General features: G+C 42.0%; 2 protein-coding genes across 6 annotated transcripts in view; one reads left to right on the top strand and one right to left on the bottom strand.

Moving 5' to 3' along the window:
* Positions 1-31: 31 nt before the first annotated feature.
* On the bottom strand, positions 32-14,280 carry akap7 (A kinase (PRKA) anchor protein 7). Of its 2 annotated transcripts, none has more exons than XM_077587510.1 (9): positions 13,344-14,280; positions 13,007-13,196; positions 12,803-12,942; positions 11,279-11,415; positions 10,999-11,159; positions 10,129-10,241; positions 10,009-10,055; positions 9,236-9,336; positions 32-1,582 (listed from the first exon to the last, which is right to left on the bottom strand). In XM_077587510.1, the coding sequence occupies exons 1-9, from the start codon at positions 13,440-13,442 to the stop codon at positions 1,428-1,430; spliced, it is 1,143 nt and encodes a 380-aa protein (XP_077443636.1). In that variant the 5' UTR covers positions 13,443-14,280; the 3' UTR covers positions 32-1,427. The 2 variants fall into 2 exon arrangements, with proteins under 2 accessions (XP_077443636.1, XP_077443635.1); XM_077587509.1 differs by having other exon boundaries at positions 13,007-13,226; positions 13,344-14,279.
* The window catches only part of nkain2 (sodium/potassium transporting ATPase interacting 2), a 48,389-nt gene continuing 41,394 nt past the window's right edge, over positions 11,219-18,213 (top strand). For 3 of the 4 annotated variants that reach the window (XM_077587553.1, XM_077587551.1, XM_077587549.1), the window contains exon 1: positions 11,220-12,461. The gene's annotated coding sequence lies outside the window, so the exon portion shown is untranslated. Of the gene's footprint in view, positions 12,462-18,213 lie in introns of all 4 variants that reach the window. The other variant, XM_077587550.1, reaches the window with a different exon arrangement.

Here is an 18,213-nt window from a genome sequence, read left to right as displayed (position 1 = left end):
GAATCCGGCAGTCAGACGAGAATATCAGCCGTAAATTTATATCCCGTTTTATTGTTCACGTGGGACGGAACCAAAACACGCCAACGCAAACACGGGCACATTTCCTTGCCAAAACCAGGCCTGGATAGAAATAGTGGAATAACACGCAGGCGCACTGGGAAGAAGATTTAACAATGCGTGCGTGCGTATTAAAGGGGATTTGACGGAGCTTGAAAAATCCGGTGACAACGGCACCAACGCGTTCAAATGAAAAGCTGTCCTTCCTTTTTAATCAGAGTTCCAAAGGCGGAAGGCCACAAACTGACTTGATGGTGACTGGACTCAAATTTTCAGGAGAAAAAAAATGGACATTGACAGCTATAGACGTCCGCCAGCGATTGACTGAAATCAAAATGGACTTTTTGCACTGACAAAATAATCTGACATTGACAGCTATAAACGTCTAATCCATTGGAACCGGATTACAATGGTCGGCAGAAACAAAAATGACGTCATTTAGAAAATAAATCGTACATTTTTTTTAAGATAGTCGTCAACAAAAAATCAAATTGTCCAATAATAATAATATTAAGCAGAGAAACTAGGTTTTCCTGGAAGCCATTTTGGAGGAAGCACTTTTGTGCGGGTTTGTTTATATTGTTACAAAAATGATGCTAGTCTTGTAATATTAAAAAAAAGAAATATTGTTTTGCAATAGTATGGAAAGACAAAAAATGTTGTCATATTATCGTTCCGACTTTTTTTCACTTACCGGTTTTCTAATATTTCCAAAAAATGAAAGAAAATTGTTTCTCTTAGAAAAATAAAGCCTTGTACAGTTAAGTTTCTTTTATTTGCGAAAATGTATTTTTAGCAAAAAAAATTACGAAATATTCTAAACCCTGACTTTTTCCTTGACTGCAGTATTTTTCAAGCAATATTTCCAAAAAATATGGGATAAACTTAACAAATCAGAACGCCTCTCTCGTCCATTTTCAAAAATCATACTTTTTTTTTAACTTCCAAGTAGACGTTTGACCTCCGAACCACTAGAGGGCGATGTCCTTTCCGTCTTTAAGTTTTACAACTGTCATAAATGATCAATTATCAGTTTTTCGCGTTTTTTTAACCCCCCAAAAAACTTTCATTAAACTATTGGCGTGAATCGGATCAGATCCCGCAATAGAAACATTTTTTTTCATGTTTAAAAAGAAACGACAATTTAAATTAAAAAAAGAGACATCGGTGCTAGTGTTGCAAGACTTGGGATTGTCGTCTCAGCGCTGCCCCCGCAGGACAAAGGCGGAATGGGTTTAACGCCAGTCCAAATGGGAGCGCCACGACGACCACGTAACGTGTCACGCTCGAGAATCCCATCAAGTTTTTGGCCAGTCCGCGTCCAGATTGACGGCTAGCGTCGGCCCTTCCGCTTCGCCCATACGGCGGCGTCACTTAGCGGCGTCCCCGGGCGGTTGCCCGGCGCCCCCGTTCTGCAGCGTTTCCTGTTTGTATTGCTGCACGGCGCGGTAGATGGCATCCTCCACCAACCGCTTGCTGACCCTCGTAAGCTCCGCCTCGTCGGGTTCGGACCGCCGGCGACCGCCTGAGAACAAAAAAAATAGTTTTACGCCATCAGCGAGCAATGTCATTTGCAAGCGCGGCCACTAGTTGGCGATAATGCTAATTTATGCAAACCCTACTTTGGCATTGAACTCTTTAATAGTTTTAAAGAGTTATTGTAGTTATTGAACTCTAAATAGTCTTTCTAATGATTAAAAAATACAATCCTGATGAATAATTACAAAAATATGTATTTATATAGTATTTTTTTTAAAGAAGGATAAAGAATATCAATCATTATATTGTGTTGCAGCAGCTTTTGTGTTCCTTTAACATTTTTTGGTTGTTGTTTTGCCCAATTGGCATTGCCTTTCCGCCAAGTGAAAATGACTAACGTGCATCCAAACCAAAACAGAAAATAGTCACAAATCCCCCCCCCCCCCCCCCCATAAAAACCCATCAAATCTTTACTGAGACACAAAAGAGGACTTTACGCCCACCAAAGTACAATCTTGTTTTTATGTGAAAAAAATGGCACGTTTCCATTTTGGAAAAGTCAGATGCAATTCCCAGATTTTACACGAGGCTAGCACATTTTCCGCCATTGATGGCAAAAGCCACGCAAACCCTTTTTGACAGCGTGGCAGGCGGCCAAACAACGGGTTATCGACTCCTAATTTTCCATGACAAAATGTTTTTAAAGTAGCCAACGTCAACAAACATTATTCTCTCGTCTGAAGCACTTTGCGCGCACTCAACTTGTTTTTACCTATTTACACATTTCAAATTCTAGCAGGGCTCGATAAATGTGGGCATCATCTTATTTTGTAATCCTGAAACAACTTCCTGAGGAAATTCCTTTAAAATCAGATACTGTTACACAATTCCGAGCAGATTTTTAATACTAAAACACCAAAACGACCTAAACGCAATGATTACTAATATTTTTAACATGCGATAAATAGCGCCATAGTTACAGTCAAGCCATCACAGGGTTATGTTATGGAACTATATCACGTCTTAAGAAACAAAGGGTGTCTGTGTGTGTGTGTGTGTGTGTGTGTGTGTATGTTACATAGCAAATGGAAAAAAACAAGAGTTATTTGTTGAAGGAAATTCTTAGATAAACTGATGATACGCCAATGGTGGGCTGTTAAAATAACCTCGTGGTTGGCCGTGATGAATCGCTTCTTTGTTGTTGATTTTTTATTTTATGCTTGTCGTCGTTACAACCAAATTTCCCAGCTTTACATGGAACGATTTAAAACAGTTTAAAACCGATTAAACGGGGATTTAGTTTGATCTGTGGCTTCTGTAAAAATCACACATCAGACACGCCATATGTATATATATATTTTTTTAAGTTTACAAATGCAGCTGTTAAAAAATTAGTTAGATAATTGTTAGATATAAAAATGATGAGCGCAATTAATAAATGCGTTAAGTACTACTAGGCTAGCATTAATATAGCAGAAAGAAAGATAGATATAGATTGAAATGAATCAGGCTGCTCATTGGAGAGGAATAAAACTGAGCGCACTCTCCGTCCTCATGTTTATTCAAGGTTGGCGCCGCTAGCTAATTGGACGCTTTCATCACCGCCATAAACTGACCAAACATTCGATGCAGGGAATAAAAATAAAATAAAAACAACAACTAATTTGATTTTCATGCTAAGTAAACGCTTGTTTGGATACGCTGGAAGAGACAAAAGCAGCGTCAGTGTTGATCTTCTTTAAGTGGCATGAGGAGGAATGATGGGGGGGGGGGGGGGGTTGCGGCGTGGGGGGGCGCTAGAGCGCAGAGGCCGGGGGGCAACGCGCCAGCTCATCAGTGGGCTTGCAGTGATGCAAACAGAATCATGATTAAGGGAAGCAAAAGGGAAAGGTTTTTTCATCTTAAACTGGCAGTGATTGATCGTGTTTCAGGGAGGGAACGGATTGGACGGCTACGCCAGCCAATCGGTATCAGCCAAAACCGATCGTGTCATAATCCCCACGTGACGCCAATTTGTGCTTCGTAAATGAAGCAAATGAGAACATGATGAGGTGGCTGAACCCACGGCGACTAATTAGGAATCGGATAAATCAACCGACGCAAGGCATGCTGGGTAGTGCATTTCCCAGAATCCATCCTGAAGTGTTTACGTTTATATTGTGGCATATCATCGTGCTCGATTTTTTTTAATTTTTGCTAGCATTAGCGATTGAACAAAGGCAAATATCCCACAGCGCAACAAATTGCCGCCACCACATGAAAAACCACGCGTTGCCAGTCGGCGCGTTTCAATCAAATCAAAGTTGCTGGAAAAGCTTTGAAGCCATTTTGTGTCTGATAGCCAACATGTGGCAGAAAAACAATCCTAATTTGGTTTGCCTTTTGCCGAATGTAGCTTTCAGAAACGATAAATTCGAATGTAAATAAATCCACGGGCTCGTTTATGGCGGTGGCGGCGAGCCAATGGGCAGCCAGACACAAAAGGGGGGGGCGTGCAAACTTAATCATCACACTCAATTCATCCTTGTATAACAATACATCGCCTCTGCATGTAAAGTATTTTTAGAGGGCACTTTTTGGGGGCAGATGGTACGTTTGTGGCGTGAAAATTCATAGTAATGTGGAAAATACTGGCGCTTAGTACAAGAACGTTTCATATAAAATGCAGTTTTGAGATCAAAATGTGCATTTTAGGAAGATTAAAATGGGATTATAATCATGGTCACTTGAAGTAAAAAATAACTCGACATATGAGCTCAGTCCCGGAACGAATGAAGATCGTATGTAGAGGTACCACTGTATTCCACAAAATGTAGGTTTTCATAAAGAGCAAGCTTTCCACAATACTAGTGTCCTACGAGTCCAATTAGTGGATTGCCGTCAGGTGCTTCTCGTAGCCCAACCCCCGATGCTTCAACCGAGTCCGAGTCCGTGTCTGAATGACTTGAGCAAAAAAGCTGCCCCCACCCACAGTGGCCCAACCCCCGTTGATTCAACTTTGTCAGCTGTGTTTGTGGTGGATGGCTTGCAAAAGCACCCCTGCCTGGTATAAACTGTCAAAGCCAGTTCAAGAGTTTTTTTTTGGACCTATTGAAAACGTTGGCCACCAAAGTGCAGACTTTTGACCATTTTGACCCATTTAACAGTGCCTTGATGAATAAATATTTCACCCATATCGTTATACGCACCGGTGTATGATGACAATAAAGGCATTTGATTTGATATAAAGGCATAGCATCCCATAAGACTAAGCTTTCATTTCAAACTATTCCAGAAAATGTAGGTTTTCCTAAAGAGCAAGCTTTCCACAATACTAGTGTCCTACAAGTGCAATCAGTGGATTGCCGTCAGGTGCTTCTTGCAGCCCAACCCCCGTTGCTTCAACTGAGTCTGACCGAGTCTGTGCTGGATGTTTCGGAACAAAATGCTGGCCCAACCCACAGTTGTAGACTCCCCAAGCCAGTCCAAGTCTTTTTCTGGACCTATTGAAAACGTTGGCCATCAAAATGCAGACTTTTGACCATTTTGACTCATTTAAGAGCACCTTTGTTGAATGATATTTCACCCATTTTATTATACGCAGCGGTGTATGATGACAATAAAGGCTTTTCATTTGATATAAAGGCATAGCATCCCATAAAACCAGGCTTTCATTTCAAACTACAGTGGTAACTCGACATACGAGCATTTCAAGATACGAGTCAAATTTCAAGCAAATAATTATTTCTAGATACGAGCACTGGGCGGAGCATTGCATTTTTTTCAGTTTTTTCCCCCCATTAGTCATTGTGAATAGCAAAGCGATCGCTAATATGAGGAGTATATATGACTTCTCGTTGGCAAATGGTCGTGCGTTATCCTATTGTGAGGACATTTGTGTGCATCATTTTTGGAATATTTTGAAGGGAATACAAAAGCAAACAGTCAGGTTGGAGGCGGGGCAAATACAGCCAACCCGGCTGATACAAAATTAGCATTAAGTTTAGTGTAAGGTTAGATGAAACGTATTTTTGAGTGTGTCTGCATCGTAATCCAAGTTCACTTCAATTTGTTTATGTTATATTACGATTCAGCGGTGTTTTTTCGACATCCCTTCGGGCTCACCGCCACATTAGCCGCTCGCATGCAAACAGCTGCGCGTCACGCCGCGCTCGCCAGGTCGCTTGTCATCACATCATAGCCCCCCCAGCATTGTGCTTTACCCCTTTTTTTTTCTCCCTGCGCCTCTCAGAAGTAGGCCACAGTGGCTCGACTGTTTATAGCCATGCAGCTGCGGGGAGCGCGGCGAGGTCGTCGGGAAAAGAAGCGGGGGTTGTTGCGTTGTTTTAGCCAAAGAGCACTCCACACGGCAAAGTCCGCCTTTTATGGCTTACGACGAGGCTTTAAAACGCTTTAAATTGCCCCGCCGTTCAATCATCAACCAGGCGAAGCGATAACGCTAGCGCTAACGCCGCGGATTTCCAGTGACAGGGCTTAGGGTGGATCCGCGTCCCATTTGTTTGAACAGGGAGGTGCGGTCACTGGTTGACGATAGAGGGTATTTTTCACATTTAGCCGGGCGGTCGTAGTTCGTTTGTACTTGGCAATCTTGACTTGATGGTCAGAAAAATGTTTGTAAATTTGGATAAGCAAGATATTTGAGTAAAAGATCCCATTTATTTTATTTGGAGGAACTTTTGGTTGATTTGATCCACTTTTTTGTTCGATTCCAAATTATGTAAAGGAACTTAAGTGAGCTTGAGTGTACTTGAAAACAGTCCAAAATGTCTTCTTTGAAAAAAATATCAATAAATCTAGGCGGATTATGTTTGTTATTCAACATAATAAACGACTTGCAAATGTCTTTGAAACATTCTCAATAAATCTAGGCGGATTATCTTTGTTATTCGTCAAAATAAACGACTTGCAAATGTCTGATTCGGAAAATATTTGAATAGTTATATAGTTATTAATCATTTTGAGTTTTTCGTTCCAATGCAAATTTCGAGCTAAAACGTTAGTGATCATAATTCATCGCAAAAATCGTCAGGCAGACTTATTTAAAAAATAGTCAGACTCCTCACGCATGTTTTCTACCTCGCTACAAAAGTTCCGATTTCTGATTATTTCTGATTGGCTGCCATGGACAGCAACAGACGTCCAATCCATTTGGGATCGGGATAGGCCTCGCCTTTCATGGTCAATGGTCACCCAAACTACCATTTAAAAAAATAATAATAATTAAAATAAGTTGAAGCTCATGCTCATTGATCTTCCATCCATTTTTGGGGGGGCGTGGCACTAGCCTACTATCGGACTAATCGGGGATGCTAACAACGAGCATGACAGAATCACTTTTCCCATTAAAACAGTTGCATTTACAAGCCGGCCATTGTGATGCGATATCGCCGCTCGCTCACGTGCCCGCGCGAGCGATCCGGACGACCTCCGGCGCCCCCCCTTCCCCTCGCCACCGCTCCCCCAAATCCGCCGTCCCGGGGGTGGTAGCGCCATACGTACCCGCTCGCCACACTTACTGATTTTGCTGTCGGTATTTGAGAAAGAGAAGCAGCAGAGTTGACCCATGGCGCCTCCTCCCGACACCCCCCCACCCAAAAAGAAATAAAAAAAGACAGATTTAAACCCGAGCGCTGCGTCCGACTCCTTATGGGTCATCCATACGCCAGTCGGCGAAGGGGGTGGGGTTAAAAAAAAAAAATCCGACGGGCAGACGACAAAAAAAAAAATGACCGAGCGGATCCTGGCTCGCACTGACACACACTGAGGAGGACGATGAGGAGGAGGAGGAGGAGGAGGAGGAGGTGGAGGAAGAGGAGGAGAGAAGGGGAAGAGAGGGAGGGCGGGAGATAGCTAGTGCGCATGCAGGAGACATGACTGTCATTTAAATTTGATTTTTTTTAGTGTACGTAGGGGCACTTTTGTGTATAAGACCATGTCTAATGTTTGTTATTTTGGCTAGGAGTGTGTGTGTGTGTGTGTGGGGGGGTAGTGGGATGTCCAGAAGGATGGCGGACCAAGAGGATGAGGGGGTCAGAAGAGTGTTGTTAGGCTCCGCCCCCTTCTCCTCATCGTAGCTTGAATAATGCTGTTTTGAATGGCTGGCAGCTGCAGCACGCTACCGTCTATGAATGTGGAATATTTAGCCAATGGGAGTGTGTTTGTGTGTGTGTGTGTGTTTGTGCTTGTGTATGTGTGTGTGTGGGGGGTGTTCAGAAAAAAAAGAAAAAGGTGGAGGACAGAAGCAAGATTTAGAGGAGAGAACACAATTTTTGCAGGATAAGCAGAGTTTGCCTTTGGAAAGACTATTAGGGTGCCGTGACTTGGGCGTTTAACCCCTTAATGCCTGATTTTGCATTTCCCTGCAGTTGTTCGAAAAAGCTACATTATTTTATATATAATAGAAATACATTTACAAATGAAAACAAGAAAAAGCAATGTCCCTGCACGCTATAGGTGCCGCAACATAAATATTACGATGGCCGAGCGAATTTTCTATTTTACAAGTATTTAAAAAAAGTAGTTTGTCTTTTAAAGAGTTACAAAATCCACAAAAAGGCATTACATAGGCCCATCCATAAATAGCACCAAGCACTGTGACTGCTAGCCAATTATTTAGCAAACGCAACCTAATAAACATGCTGGCGATGACAACAATCGCTAACGCTAGCCCTTTGCACTTAAGTAAAAGGGCGCACCTTAGCTAAAACCCCTTGGCTCTGCGGGATTAATTGAGGTTTACACAGACAAGGCGTAAAGTGATGGATGGGAGTACTCACACACACACACAAACACACACACACACCCATATACTAGATATACACACACACACACACAAAAGGGAATGCTATTTGCAAAGCTTAAATGTTTTATTGACTCAAGCATGAGTGAAGCTACAGAATCCTCCTCCACATGCTAACATCCATTTACCCGCAAAGTGCTTGCATGAACAATTGGCGGCTGTGTGTGTGTGTGTTTGTTTGTGTGTGTGTGTGTGTGTGTGTGTGTGTGTGTGTGCGTGCACACCACTTTAGGCTTTAGATAATACCCACCGTCACAAGCTACGTGTATCATACGGCCTTTCAATAATTAACCTGAATTGACTACCGCTAGCTAATGTAAACATAGTTGTCACTGCGAAGCCAATTGTCTTACAAAAAAGCATTTAAAACATGTTTGTTAGTGTTTTAGAGCCCCTTGTCACATTCTGTTATAGTCAGTGGCAGACAATGAGTTAATGTAACATACAAATTCACCCTTTGAATGGAATTATTGAAATTAATTAATTCATTTAGATAATAAATAAATCTCACCACTGCCATCTACTGTAATGAACATGCCATCACACTATTTTTTTTTTGTCCGGCAATAAATAGTCTTGCGCCTTACCTGTCCCTCTATTTGAGAAAAAAATAAACGACAACAACCTAAAAATACTTTAAAAAATGAAAATAGAACAAAATCAAAACATAACATTTTTTAAACTGACAATTGTTATCGCAAGTTATTGTGTGTCTAACCATGTTGCTTCACTGTTTATATTCTAATAGTCCACGAAAAAAAACAATGCTATTTTTTAGCCTATCTATTTGCGTTAACTGTTAGCATGATGGACGTCTATCCCACGTCGGTGGCATTGAAACGAAAACATTAGCGTTTTCGAGGATTTGTACTTTTATTAAGTGCGCGTTCGTCTACTAACCAAGTTGCAGCGACGCCTCGGTGTGGTAGTAGCCGTCCCGCTGCTTCTTTTTCAGCATGGAGCAAAGGTCCAGACGCTCCACCGCTTGCTCGCCGAAAAACCTGCACGACCAATCATTTTGTTAACTAACGTGCCGTGAAAAACTTGCGTTCTGATTTTAAATAGTTAGCGGAAGTGATTCAGGGGAGGAAACCCAGATTTGTATATTTGCTGGGTGCTTTTGTGCCATACCACAACGTGCCACAAGACGGCGCCCAGGCCCTGTTTGGTTGAAAAGTCGTTACATTCGTATTAAAGTTGCTCAAATGATTAAAGCATGCAAATGGGAAATTTTGTTGTAGGGTGTTACGATTCGGACCACTATTAAATTTGATCCCGATTAATCCAGATAATGCACTTAAAGACCATTATTCACTTTGGAAATAAACCTAATCAAAATGAACATTTGTTTCTGAAACCTTATTATGCACTACAGCAAACATGTTTGAACAACATGTAGGTTTTATTCATTTTTTCAGTTTTAATGCAGAAATATAAAAAAATGCAGAACTTAATATGGGACTTGAATTAGGGAAACAGCGCCCTCGTGCGATTAGAAGTCGAAATACTTTATGTTAGGTCATGGCTGCTGACTAGTGGATGCAGTGGAAGGTTAGCCACCTATTTATTTCCACTAAAAAGTGTAAAAATCGATTGAGATGGGTTTTAAATTTATCGAGAGTGTAATATCGACACCTTTATTATAAAGACACACACACGTACACACTTTGTACCTGCTGGCGTAATCGGAGTAAAGCGAAGAGTCCACGCGCTTGATTCCCTTTTAGGGCCAGACAAACACAAATTTAATATTCATAACAACTTCCATAAGGCATTTTTTTTTGCAAGGGTACCTGCGAACGGAGCTTTGGCGCTCTGGACAGCTTCATAATTGTGAGGTGAGGTTCGAAGCCACGAGCGTGGCCATCCAAAAGACCTCGTTCTTCAAAACCGGCTTGCACGGAATCTGGAAAATAAAAGAGTTGACGCTCTGACGTGAAAAATGTAAGTCCAGGATGTCTGATAAGGAGACAACACAGTCACGCGCTGTTATTTTAAGAAAAGCCTTCCGCGGGGGAACGAAAGGTTAGAATGTAATCAATAGGAACGATGGAGGCGGCAGACAAGGGCGGACGCTTTGACTTCCTGCCGTCTCATGTTTAAAAACAACACGCCAATCTATCATCGGGTTTCTATTTCTTGCCAATGAGTTGATAAGAAGGGAAAAAAAATTGGACATTACACTTTTTTTCGTGTGGGTGGGTGTGTGCCCAGAAACGGGCGACGAATCCTCTTAAAAAAAAATTAATTCCGGCTTAATAACGTGGGCCAAAAGGCACGAACGCGGAAAACGGATTGAAATAATCTAATCCTAATAACGATGGCGTGTGTGGTAAACAATTTCATCAAGTGTAGGAAACTAACATATTTAAAATAAAGACAAAACGGAATAAAAGGTAAATAAATATAGATAGATTTAGAAAAAAATCTCAATAGTTTCTATCATTTGTTTTATTTTGATATTGAGGTGGAACATTTTTATCGAATAAAATGTTGATACAAATGTGTGCACTTTGCCCCGTATTCCGCAGTAAACATTAAAATCGACGCCATAACATAGCACGAGTTGACACCCATGTTAATTAAATCTGCCGCCCTTATTAATTGAATTTATAATGAGACACTGCAATCCAAAAATAGCCAAATGTAAACATGCGACTGACCTGCCAGCCTGCGCAGCACCCCCGCGTGCGGTCCTTCCCGCAGGGCGACGAACACCACGTCGTTTTTGAAGTGAGCGATGCCCGAAAGGGGAAGCACTAGCTCCGCCCCTTCCAGCAGTCGGGCCAAGGACGGCCCCACCTGGGCCAGCGCCGCCGCCGCCCTGACGGGAAATGGCACAAAAGCGCCAAAGCGCACATTAATCCACTGGCTCGTGTTACATCATGACAGAATGTAGTGATTACGACTCGTGTAGCCATCTTCGACTTAGCGCGCACTTACAGGTCCACTTGTTCTTGGTCGGCTAAATATGCGACGAGAAGCGTGAGGTGCAGCGTGGGGATGGGGATCATGGCTTTGGACAGGCGGGGTTCTCGCTCCAGTACCGATTCTTGGACCTCGGCCACCGCTGAACTGATCTGCAACAGAAATTGTGCATAGGTGCCAAAATCATTTCGGTAATTAATCACTCTTTCTTAAAGAAATATATCAAAATGTTACGTTAAACGATTTTCGTATATATTAATAATCCATTACTAAACGATAGTTTTGCGTGTGTTTTTGATGATGAACTACAGGTAGCTGCGTTTCCTCTCCCGTCCTCTAGTTGGCAGCACCCACCCACCCACCGTGTCTAATAAAGAAATGACAAATACAAATCGTATTCCACATATGAGGCAATAGACACCCTTAATATCTCATGTATCCAAGTGACAAACCTGTCAAGGCTTTGTCATTAGTTTTTTATTTATTTAGATATTGCTAACAAATGATGAAATTGTTTAAATTAATAAATAAACGTGACTAAATTAAAACCTCTCTGATTCCGTTAAGTTTTTTGTTTGTTTTTTTATTTTGTTTAGTTCTTTTTGCTCCTCCCGGAACCGGAAGTTCGCAATCAAACTCAACACATGGCGCGTTTCTGCAGCTGTTTTTACCTGCCGACCTGGTCCCCTTAAAGCTTAATTTTGTGTTTTAATAATGAAAATAAGGCAAAATGAGGCAGCGTAGTGAACACGAACCACCACGGACGCATGTTTTGATGAAAAACAGTGACGGAGCGGACGACGGACGACGCAATCACCGTGGCCGCCCGAGACGCAAGGTAGACGGCCCCAAACAATTGTGGAACAGCGGGGTGGTCAGGTTTGACGTAACTTTGAAACTTTTCGCCCAAACGTGGCACTTTGAAGCGCATTAGGACGTTTATTGTTCAGTTATTGAGCTAAGTTGCAATTAAAATGTGAATGGAACGTTTTCGAGCACCATAAAAACATCCAGCGTTGGGGCAGTCGGGCTATCACATTGTGGCCGACCGAAGCGCACCGTATTCGGGCTCAAGAATACGCCATGGCACCCCCGTTTTCAGGCAAAATGAAACTGACTTTTTAACCCAAAATGTGACACTGGGGTGGATGGACCCCTCAAAGAATCTTTTTCATCGTTTTGGGACACCGACGTTTTGGTGAGTACAATTATTTCATCTCAATTTTCACCTTTAATGTTTTGTCATTGTCACTCATTTATTTGATTGCCAGCTAATCGTAATGTAATTGCATTTTAGAAATGTTTAACCAATGATACCAAATGATATATTTGCTGAATATATATGTCCAATACTACATGGAAAGGTAAGTAAAAATGTTTTTTACTTGGGTAATTTAATGTAAAATTAGTTTGAGCCATTACATGCACTGCCAAAAGGGCCCTTAGATATTATTATAGCTTGACTATCAAAATCGTTATCTTTTAATTTGAAAATCGGTTAGTTATGAATTAGATAGCGATAAATTAAGGCAACTCTACCTGTGCGTTGGTGATGGGGATGGAAACGAAGTAGTTGGGTCGTTGAACCTGCTTCTTCTTTTTGGACTTGTCTCCATCCTGATCTGCATCCACTCGTCGTCCCCTCTTCCTGTTCTTTTTGCCTGATTGTTGCTTAGCGACTAAATAAAAACAATAGGTTGCACATTTAAAGGCTGGCAGGTCTTCATTCAAACGTAAACTCACCTGACTTGTCGGAGGCTCCAATCTCCTGGCCTTGAAGCTCCTTCACATTCTCCAGTTCCACAACTTGTTCAAGATCATCCATCACTTGAGAAGGTCCTTTATCTTTTTCTCCATGATGAGTCACGTGATCAAAACTACCGCCAGAGGAAGCGGCGTTGCCTGCAGAAATGTTGTCGAGCTCCATATTGACCTGACGCAGAGCCGATGCCCGGAAAAAAAGCTGAAGAAATGGTCAGGAAAATAAAGAGAGAAGACTGAACTTTCTCTAAAAATAGATTTTTTCCCCCTTGCTATGTGCCAACTATGGCCTTCTTATTATTCCCACTCAATGGCTTACCTGCTGTGTTTTTATCCTTGTTTGCTCATTGAAAAGCAAATTCTTAATGGTTCTTGAGCAAGTGGACGTCAAACTCACCATTAAACGACTCAGGTGCATGTTATAAAATAAAACTACACGTAAACTCGCTCTTAAATTACGCCAGTGTTAGCTCATTTTTAACAAATGACAATTCTGTAAAACTATGAGACGGGCAAAATAATTGGTGACGTCATATATGTTGGCCGATATATCGCTCAGCTGTCTGAATGAATCAATCCGCCATGTTGGCTCAACTCGTGTCGAGCTGGCAGGCGACGCTGCAATTTTTATCAAGCCAAATGCTAAAGTCACTCGCTTCGCGACGCGCGGTGAATGCTCGAGATGTTTATATAGTGTTGCGATCGGGTATAGTTCAAGAAAATGAACCATAAAAGACTCCGAAAAAGGAGTTCCGACAGCGTTACTACGCTGGACGGAAGCTAAATGTTTGTAAACAAAGCCTCCTTTCCGGTCGAGAGTAAGCTTCAGAATAAAAGCTGGTTTTGGGGCTGCGATTTGACGGTTTTTGCTTAATTGTATATTAATATTCGAATTCTTTATGGGATTTTTAAACATATAAATCCGTTGTCCTGTAAAGTTTTTCATTAAATGTACGTACTACGGTAAATGCAGCAATGGATACATTTTCATTCAATTTAGCTTGTAAGTGCGATTTCACATTTTGGCCAGCAGATGGCAATGTGGCATCATGAAAATTAAAAAAAAAAAATCTGAAAAAGCACAACTATTGTTTGGGAGGATTCATCTCACGTAATACAATAACGACAAATAATTATTTAAATAAACGCTTTCGCTTATAAAATATCAGTTAATCTAAAAGTATTGCATGTCTTAAAAAGAAATTGGAGTTTTCCTCAATATTTGAGATCCAAGTGTTTTGAGGTAAGAGCATAAAACAGACTGACGTCCACACATCTCAAAGCATCACGAGCTCCAATTATTCAAATTGAATACAGATTGCTATCTCCTTGATACAATAGCATTACTGTGGAAGCAACATTTACACAATAACAAGCATACAAACACAGCAGCGTCGGCCTGACTAGTAACAAGGACGCCTTCAAGCATTCTGTATTGCACCTGATAAGAAATCGCTACCCCCCTCCCCCTTTTCCCTCTAAGAGAAGATTTGAAACTTCAGGCTTGTGTGCATCTTAAAGGTCAGAAAAATAAAACGCAAGCAGACCACGATGATCAGTGACATTCCAAAGCATCGCCGGCGAGCAAGTGCAGACGAGGAGAACGGAAGAAGACGAGCGTGCAGCTCGACTTGACTACGAATGAACAAGGTCGCCACCATTTTTTAAATGTATGCAAGCCATTTGGTCCAAATCAGCCCTGATCGGAATAAAGCGGTATCCCAAAGTCAAACAATAACAATGAACTCATTGGCTGCCATTGATGATGGATGTCCAGGCCAGTTCAACTGCGAGGGCTGGCAGCGACCATTCCACGGAAGAGTATTTCATCAGGAAAGTGCCCATGTTTTGTTTTACGGCCACCTGGAACTCAATTCAGACTCCCCAAAGAAATATTACTGCGCAAATATTTGTCACCTGCCCTTTGTTATCTCTTGCGCAAACACGCCGCTACTGTATGTACACACAAGCTCACGTCGAGACCTCCGGAGATGTTTGCAAACGCCGCCGTCGCCTGGCATCTCGACTGCACTCTACCCATAATCCTCTTCAGGCATCGTCTTCATCTTCGTCGTCGTATTAGATGGGTTTGATTGTATGGTTCATTGGCAAATACCGCGCCAAACCCGGCAGCTTCGTAGAATGCTAGTATTCGTGCATTTTCTGAATTAATGGGACATGTTCAAGAAAAAATAAATGAAATTTGAGAAAAAAACGTGTCGCTTAGTCTTGTAGGCAACAGCCCCCCCTCCCCGGTGATTGTTGTTGCCATTGCTGTAATCCCATTGATGTAAAGTAGTAGTCCATAACTAAGGCGGATTATGTGTAAAGATTGAAAAGGGCATTTTTTTATTTGGTTTGTCTTGTCATCATAATCATGTTAACCGAATTCCGGGTTATCAAACATGCAGATAGGAGCCAATCATTTTTTTGACCCAATTTTTGGGACATCTAAAGACCGACCCCAAATCAGCTAATTGAACCCAAAATGGCAAACTTCCCTTACATTTCTGGGCATGGCTTCTTGAGACCTTTTTATCCGCCTTGCCAATTGAAAAAGAAAAAAACTCCAAATTTGGTATTGCTCAAACGGGAAGCAAATAAACAAAATGAATGAATGAATGAAAAGGGGTGTCGAAAAACCTCTGCCTTTCCTGCTTATGTAAAATAGGACTGTGTTATTCCACCTTTTAGAGAGGAGGAGGAGTAGGAGAGATAAGCAGTCTGCCGCAGGGAGGATGGGAAATAAGTAGCTCGTAACGAGAGAATGCAGATGACAACGCCACCGCCGCACGTACGGGAGGGCCGGCGTCCCGCAGCCGGCCTTCGCTAGTCAATAGTGAATAATCGAATTCTTGAGCCCCGCCCGGACGTCAAAAAAAGAACACAAAAAGTGAATAAAGCCGTCAACAAGATAGAGTGCGGAAATGGGAATCAAAAGGGACTTTCGGGCGCAGATCTTGCGCAATGCAATTCAGATGCGGCATCCCATGTGTCAAAGCGCTAATCTTCAATGATGTAGCCGCTTTGCGTACGCGTGCTTGTTCCTGCGCGTGCATTGGTCGGCTCGGCAGCTCGGCGGGAGGCAAGCCTCTTAAAGGGAAAGGCGCGACATCATCGAGCCGCAGCCTACGTTTGCTTTGTGGATAACTCGGCATGTGTCTTCCCAACATTTGCATACCCCGAGCTGTGTTTTAGTGTACGCGCATGTGCGTGCGAATATCCTGTTATTCTGGTCACCACGTGCCATGGTATCCTGTGCTTTTCGATTTATGAGTGCACCACTGCATTCTTGTTTCTTTCCAATTTTCTCCTTCCATAGCCGTGCTATTTTCCTTCCTAACTTTTACAATAAACTTCAACTCGCAAGCAATAATGCCGTATTTTGTCGCATATTAGCCACCTTAAAATCGTTGAATTTTACAATTGATCTCTTATAAGATGCTCCCTGATTCACAATTTTGGTATTTCTGAAATACTGTATAAATGATTGCTGGATTGCCTGCACGTAGGTAAGATGGCAGCGCCCTGAATGAGCAAAGGTAGGCACAAGTAAGTTTTTTCACGTTAAGATAACTTTTTTCTTCTTGAATTTCATTCGTAGACGTCAAAATAAATGTTGATTAGGGTTTTATCTGTTTATATTTTGTCTATTTTGAAATAAATTACCGTATCGGCCGAATTGTCTTGCGTCATGACATCATGGTGTCATGACGTTATGGTGTTATGGCGTTGTCAACTTGCCGTTTCGTGCATGTCAAGTCTATTTTGTGCGAATATAAGCCGTACCCTCGATTCAGTCATCATTTTTATTAGCGACAAATACAGCGTATATGCGAGAATATACGGTATGACATGAAGACATCCCTAGTTTGACAAAAGTAAAACCTGTCTTTTCTTTTATTGACCGACTTCATCCCTCCGTCACTCCTTAAGAAAATTCTCGCCACCGCAATTAACACACGAGCTGCGCCGGTCCCAGCTAGTAGCAAATTAGCCGCTCTGCAAAATGTCAAACCGCGCCACTAATGACCGCAACAGATGGCGCTACCTTTGAATAAACCGACGACCTTTCACTCGCCCGCCGCCAATTAGCCGTCGTAGCTCATCAAAGCACGGACGACCACCACGGCAAGTCACGGGCGCTATTGACGGGGAATAAACCGTTGTTTTATTCTTTGGCGTTTGACCCCGAACGTGCCTTGCCCGGAGGCGGCTTTGGCCCGGTTGTGTAAATAAATGAAAGTAACAAATTACGGTGAAAAGTCGGCCCCTTGGGCCAGGGGGAGCTCCCTTCCATTATTCATGGTGTTTAGCTTTCGGGAGCGGAGAGGTGAGCGGACGCCGTTGCGCGGGGGCGCCTCAGCACTTCCATTCCCATAGAATTGTGATTGAAGAATAAGTAGGCGTTATGACAGAGGACCTCCGCTCAAAGTCATGCGGCTCTGCCTGTAATATGGAATTTTGATGTATTTTGATGGGGATTTTGAAAAGAAATTTCAATAGGAACGAACGAACTCGCACCTCAGATACTTTCACTCAAAGGTTCGCAAGCTAAAGACGTGTTTGTTTTTTTAAATGCATTTTTAAGGCGATAACCGTTTTGTTAAAAGGTGAAAACATCCCAACCAGCAACGCTAATGCTTCCGCCATGAATACGTTATTGTCGCATTGAGAAGAGAACATTTCCTTAAAGTATGGATGAGGTGAATAATGGTTGAAATTACATCCCGTTTATTAAAAACACCATTTAGAAGTTTGAAGCCCTTTTACCCATTTATGAATTATTAACTATTCCCCACTGCATAATTTCAGGACCCTTTGGGCCAATTCCGCACAGTCCCCTTAGCCATGATGTCATATCATTTCCCATAATAACATTATGCCACTGCTAACAAATTCCCAGCAGCGCCTGACGTTCATTTTAATTAAACCTTTGCTAATTCTTTATCTTTTTTTTAATTTTTTAACAACACAACAATCTGGGGAAATATGGGAACACAGATCCCGGCTAATGATGTCATCCATTGCGATGCTTCTTCCAGCTAATGGTTATTAATTTAATATTCCCCAAACATTATGCATATTTATGTGCTATTAAATTCCTAAAACTACTCCAAGACAATGTTAACATTTATGAAGAGCCCTAAAAATAATTTGAAAACAAATGTTATGTTAACAAAACTAAG

The sequence above is a fragment of the Stigmatopora argus genome, chromosome 19 (assembly GCF_051989625.1).
Source record: "Stigmatopora argus isolate UIUO_Sarg chromosome 19, RoL_Sarg_1.0, whole genome shotgun sequence".
Classification (NCBI taxonomy): Eukaryota; Metazoa; Chordata; class Actinopteri; order Syngnathiformes; family Syngnathidae; genus Stigmatopora; species Stigmatopora argus.
The sequence above is the reverse complement of the archived record's forward strand: the minus strand, read 5'-3'. Positions and strand labels throughout refer to the sequence as shown.

Coding starts and splice junctions, on each gene's coding strand:
- akap7 (XM_077587509.1), bottom strand. CDS start 13,442: ATGCACCTGAGTCGTTTAATGGTGAGTTTGACGTCCACTTGCTCAAGA. Junction 13,227..13,343: donor CAAGGATAAAAACACAGCAG/GTAAGCCATTGA, acceptor CCATTTCTTCAG/CTTTTTTTCCGGGCATCGGC. Junction 11,160..11,278: donor GACCAAGAACAAGTGGACCT/GTAAGTGCGCGC, acceptor ATTTCCCGTCAG/GGCGGCGGCGGCGCTGGCCC.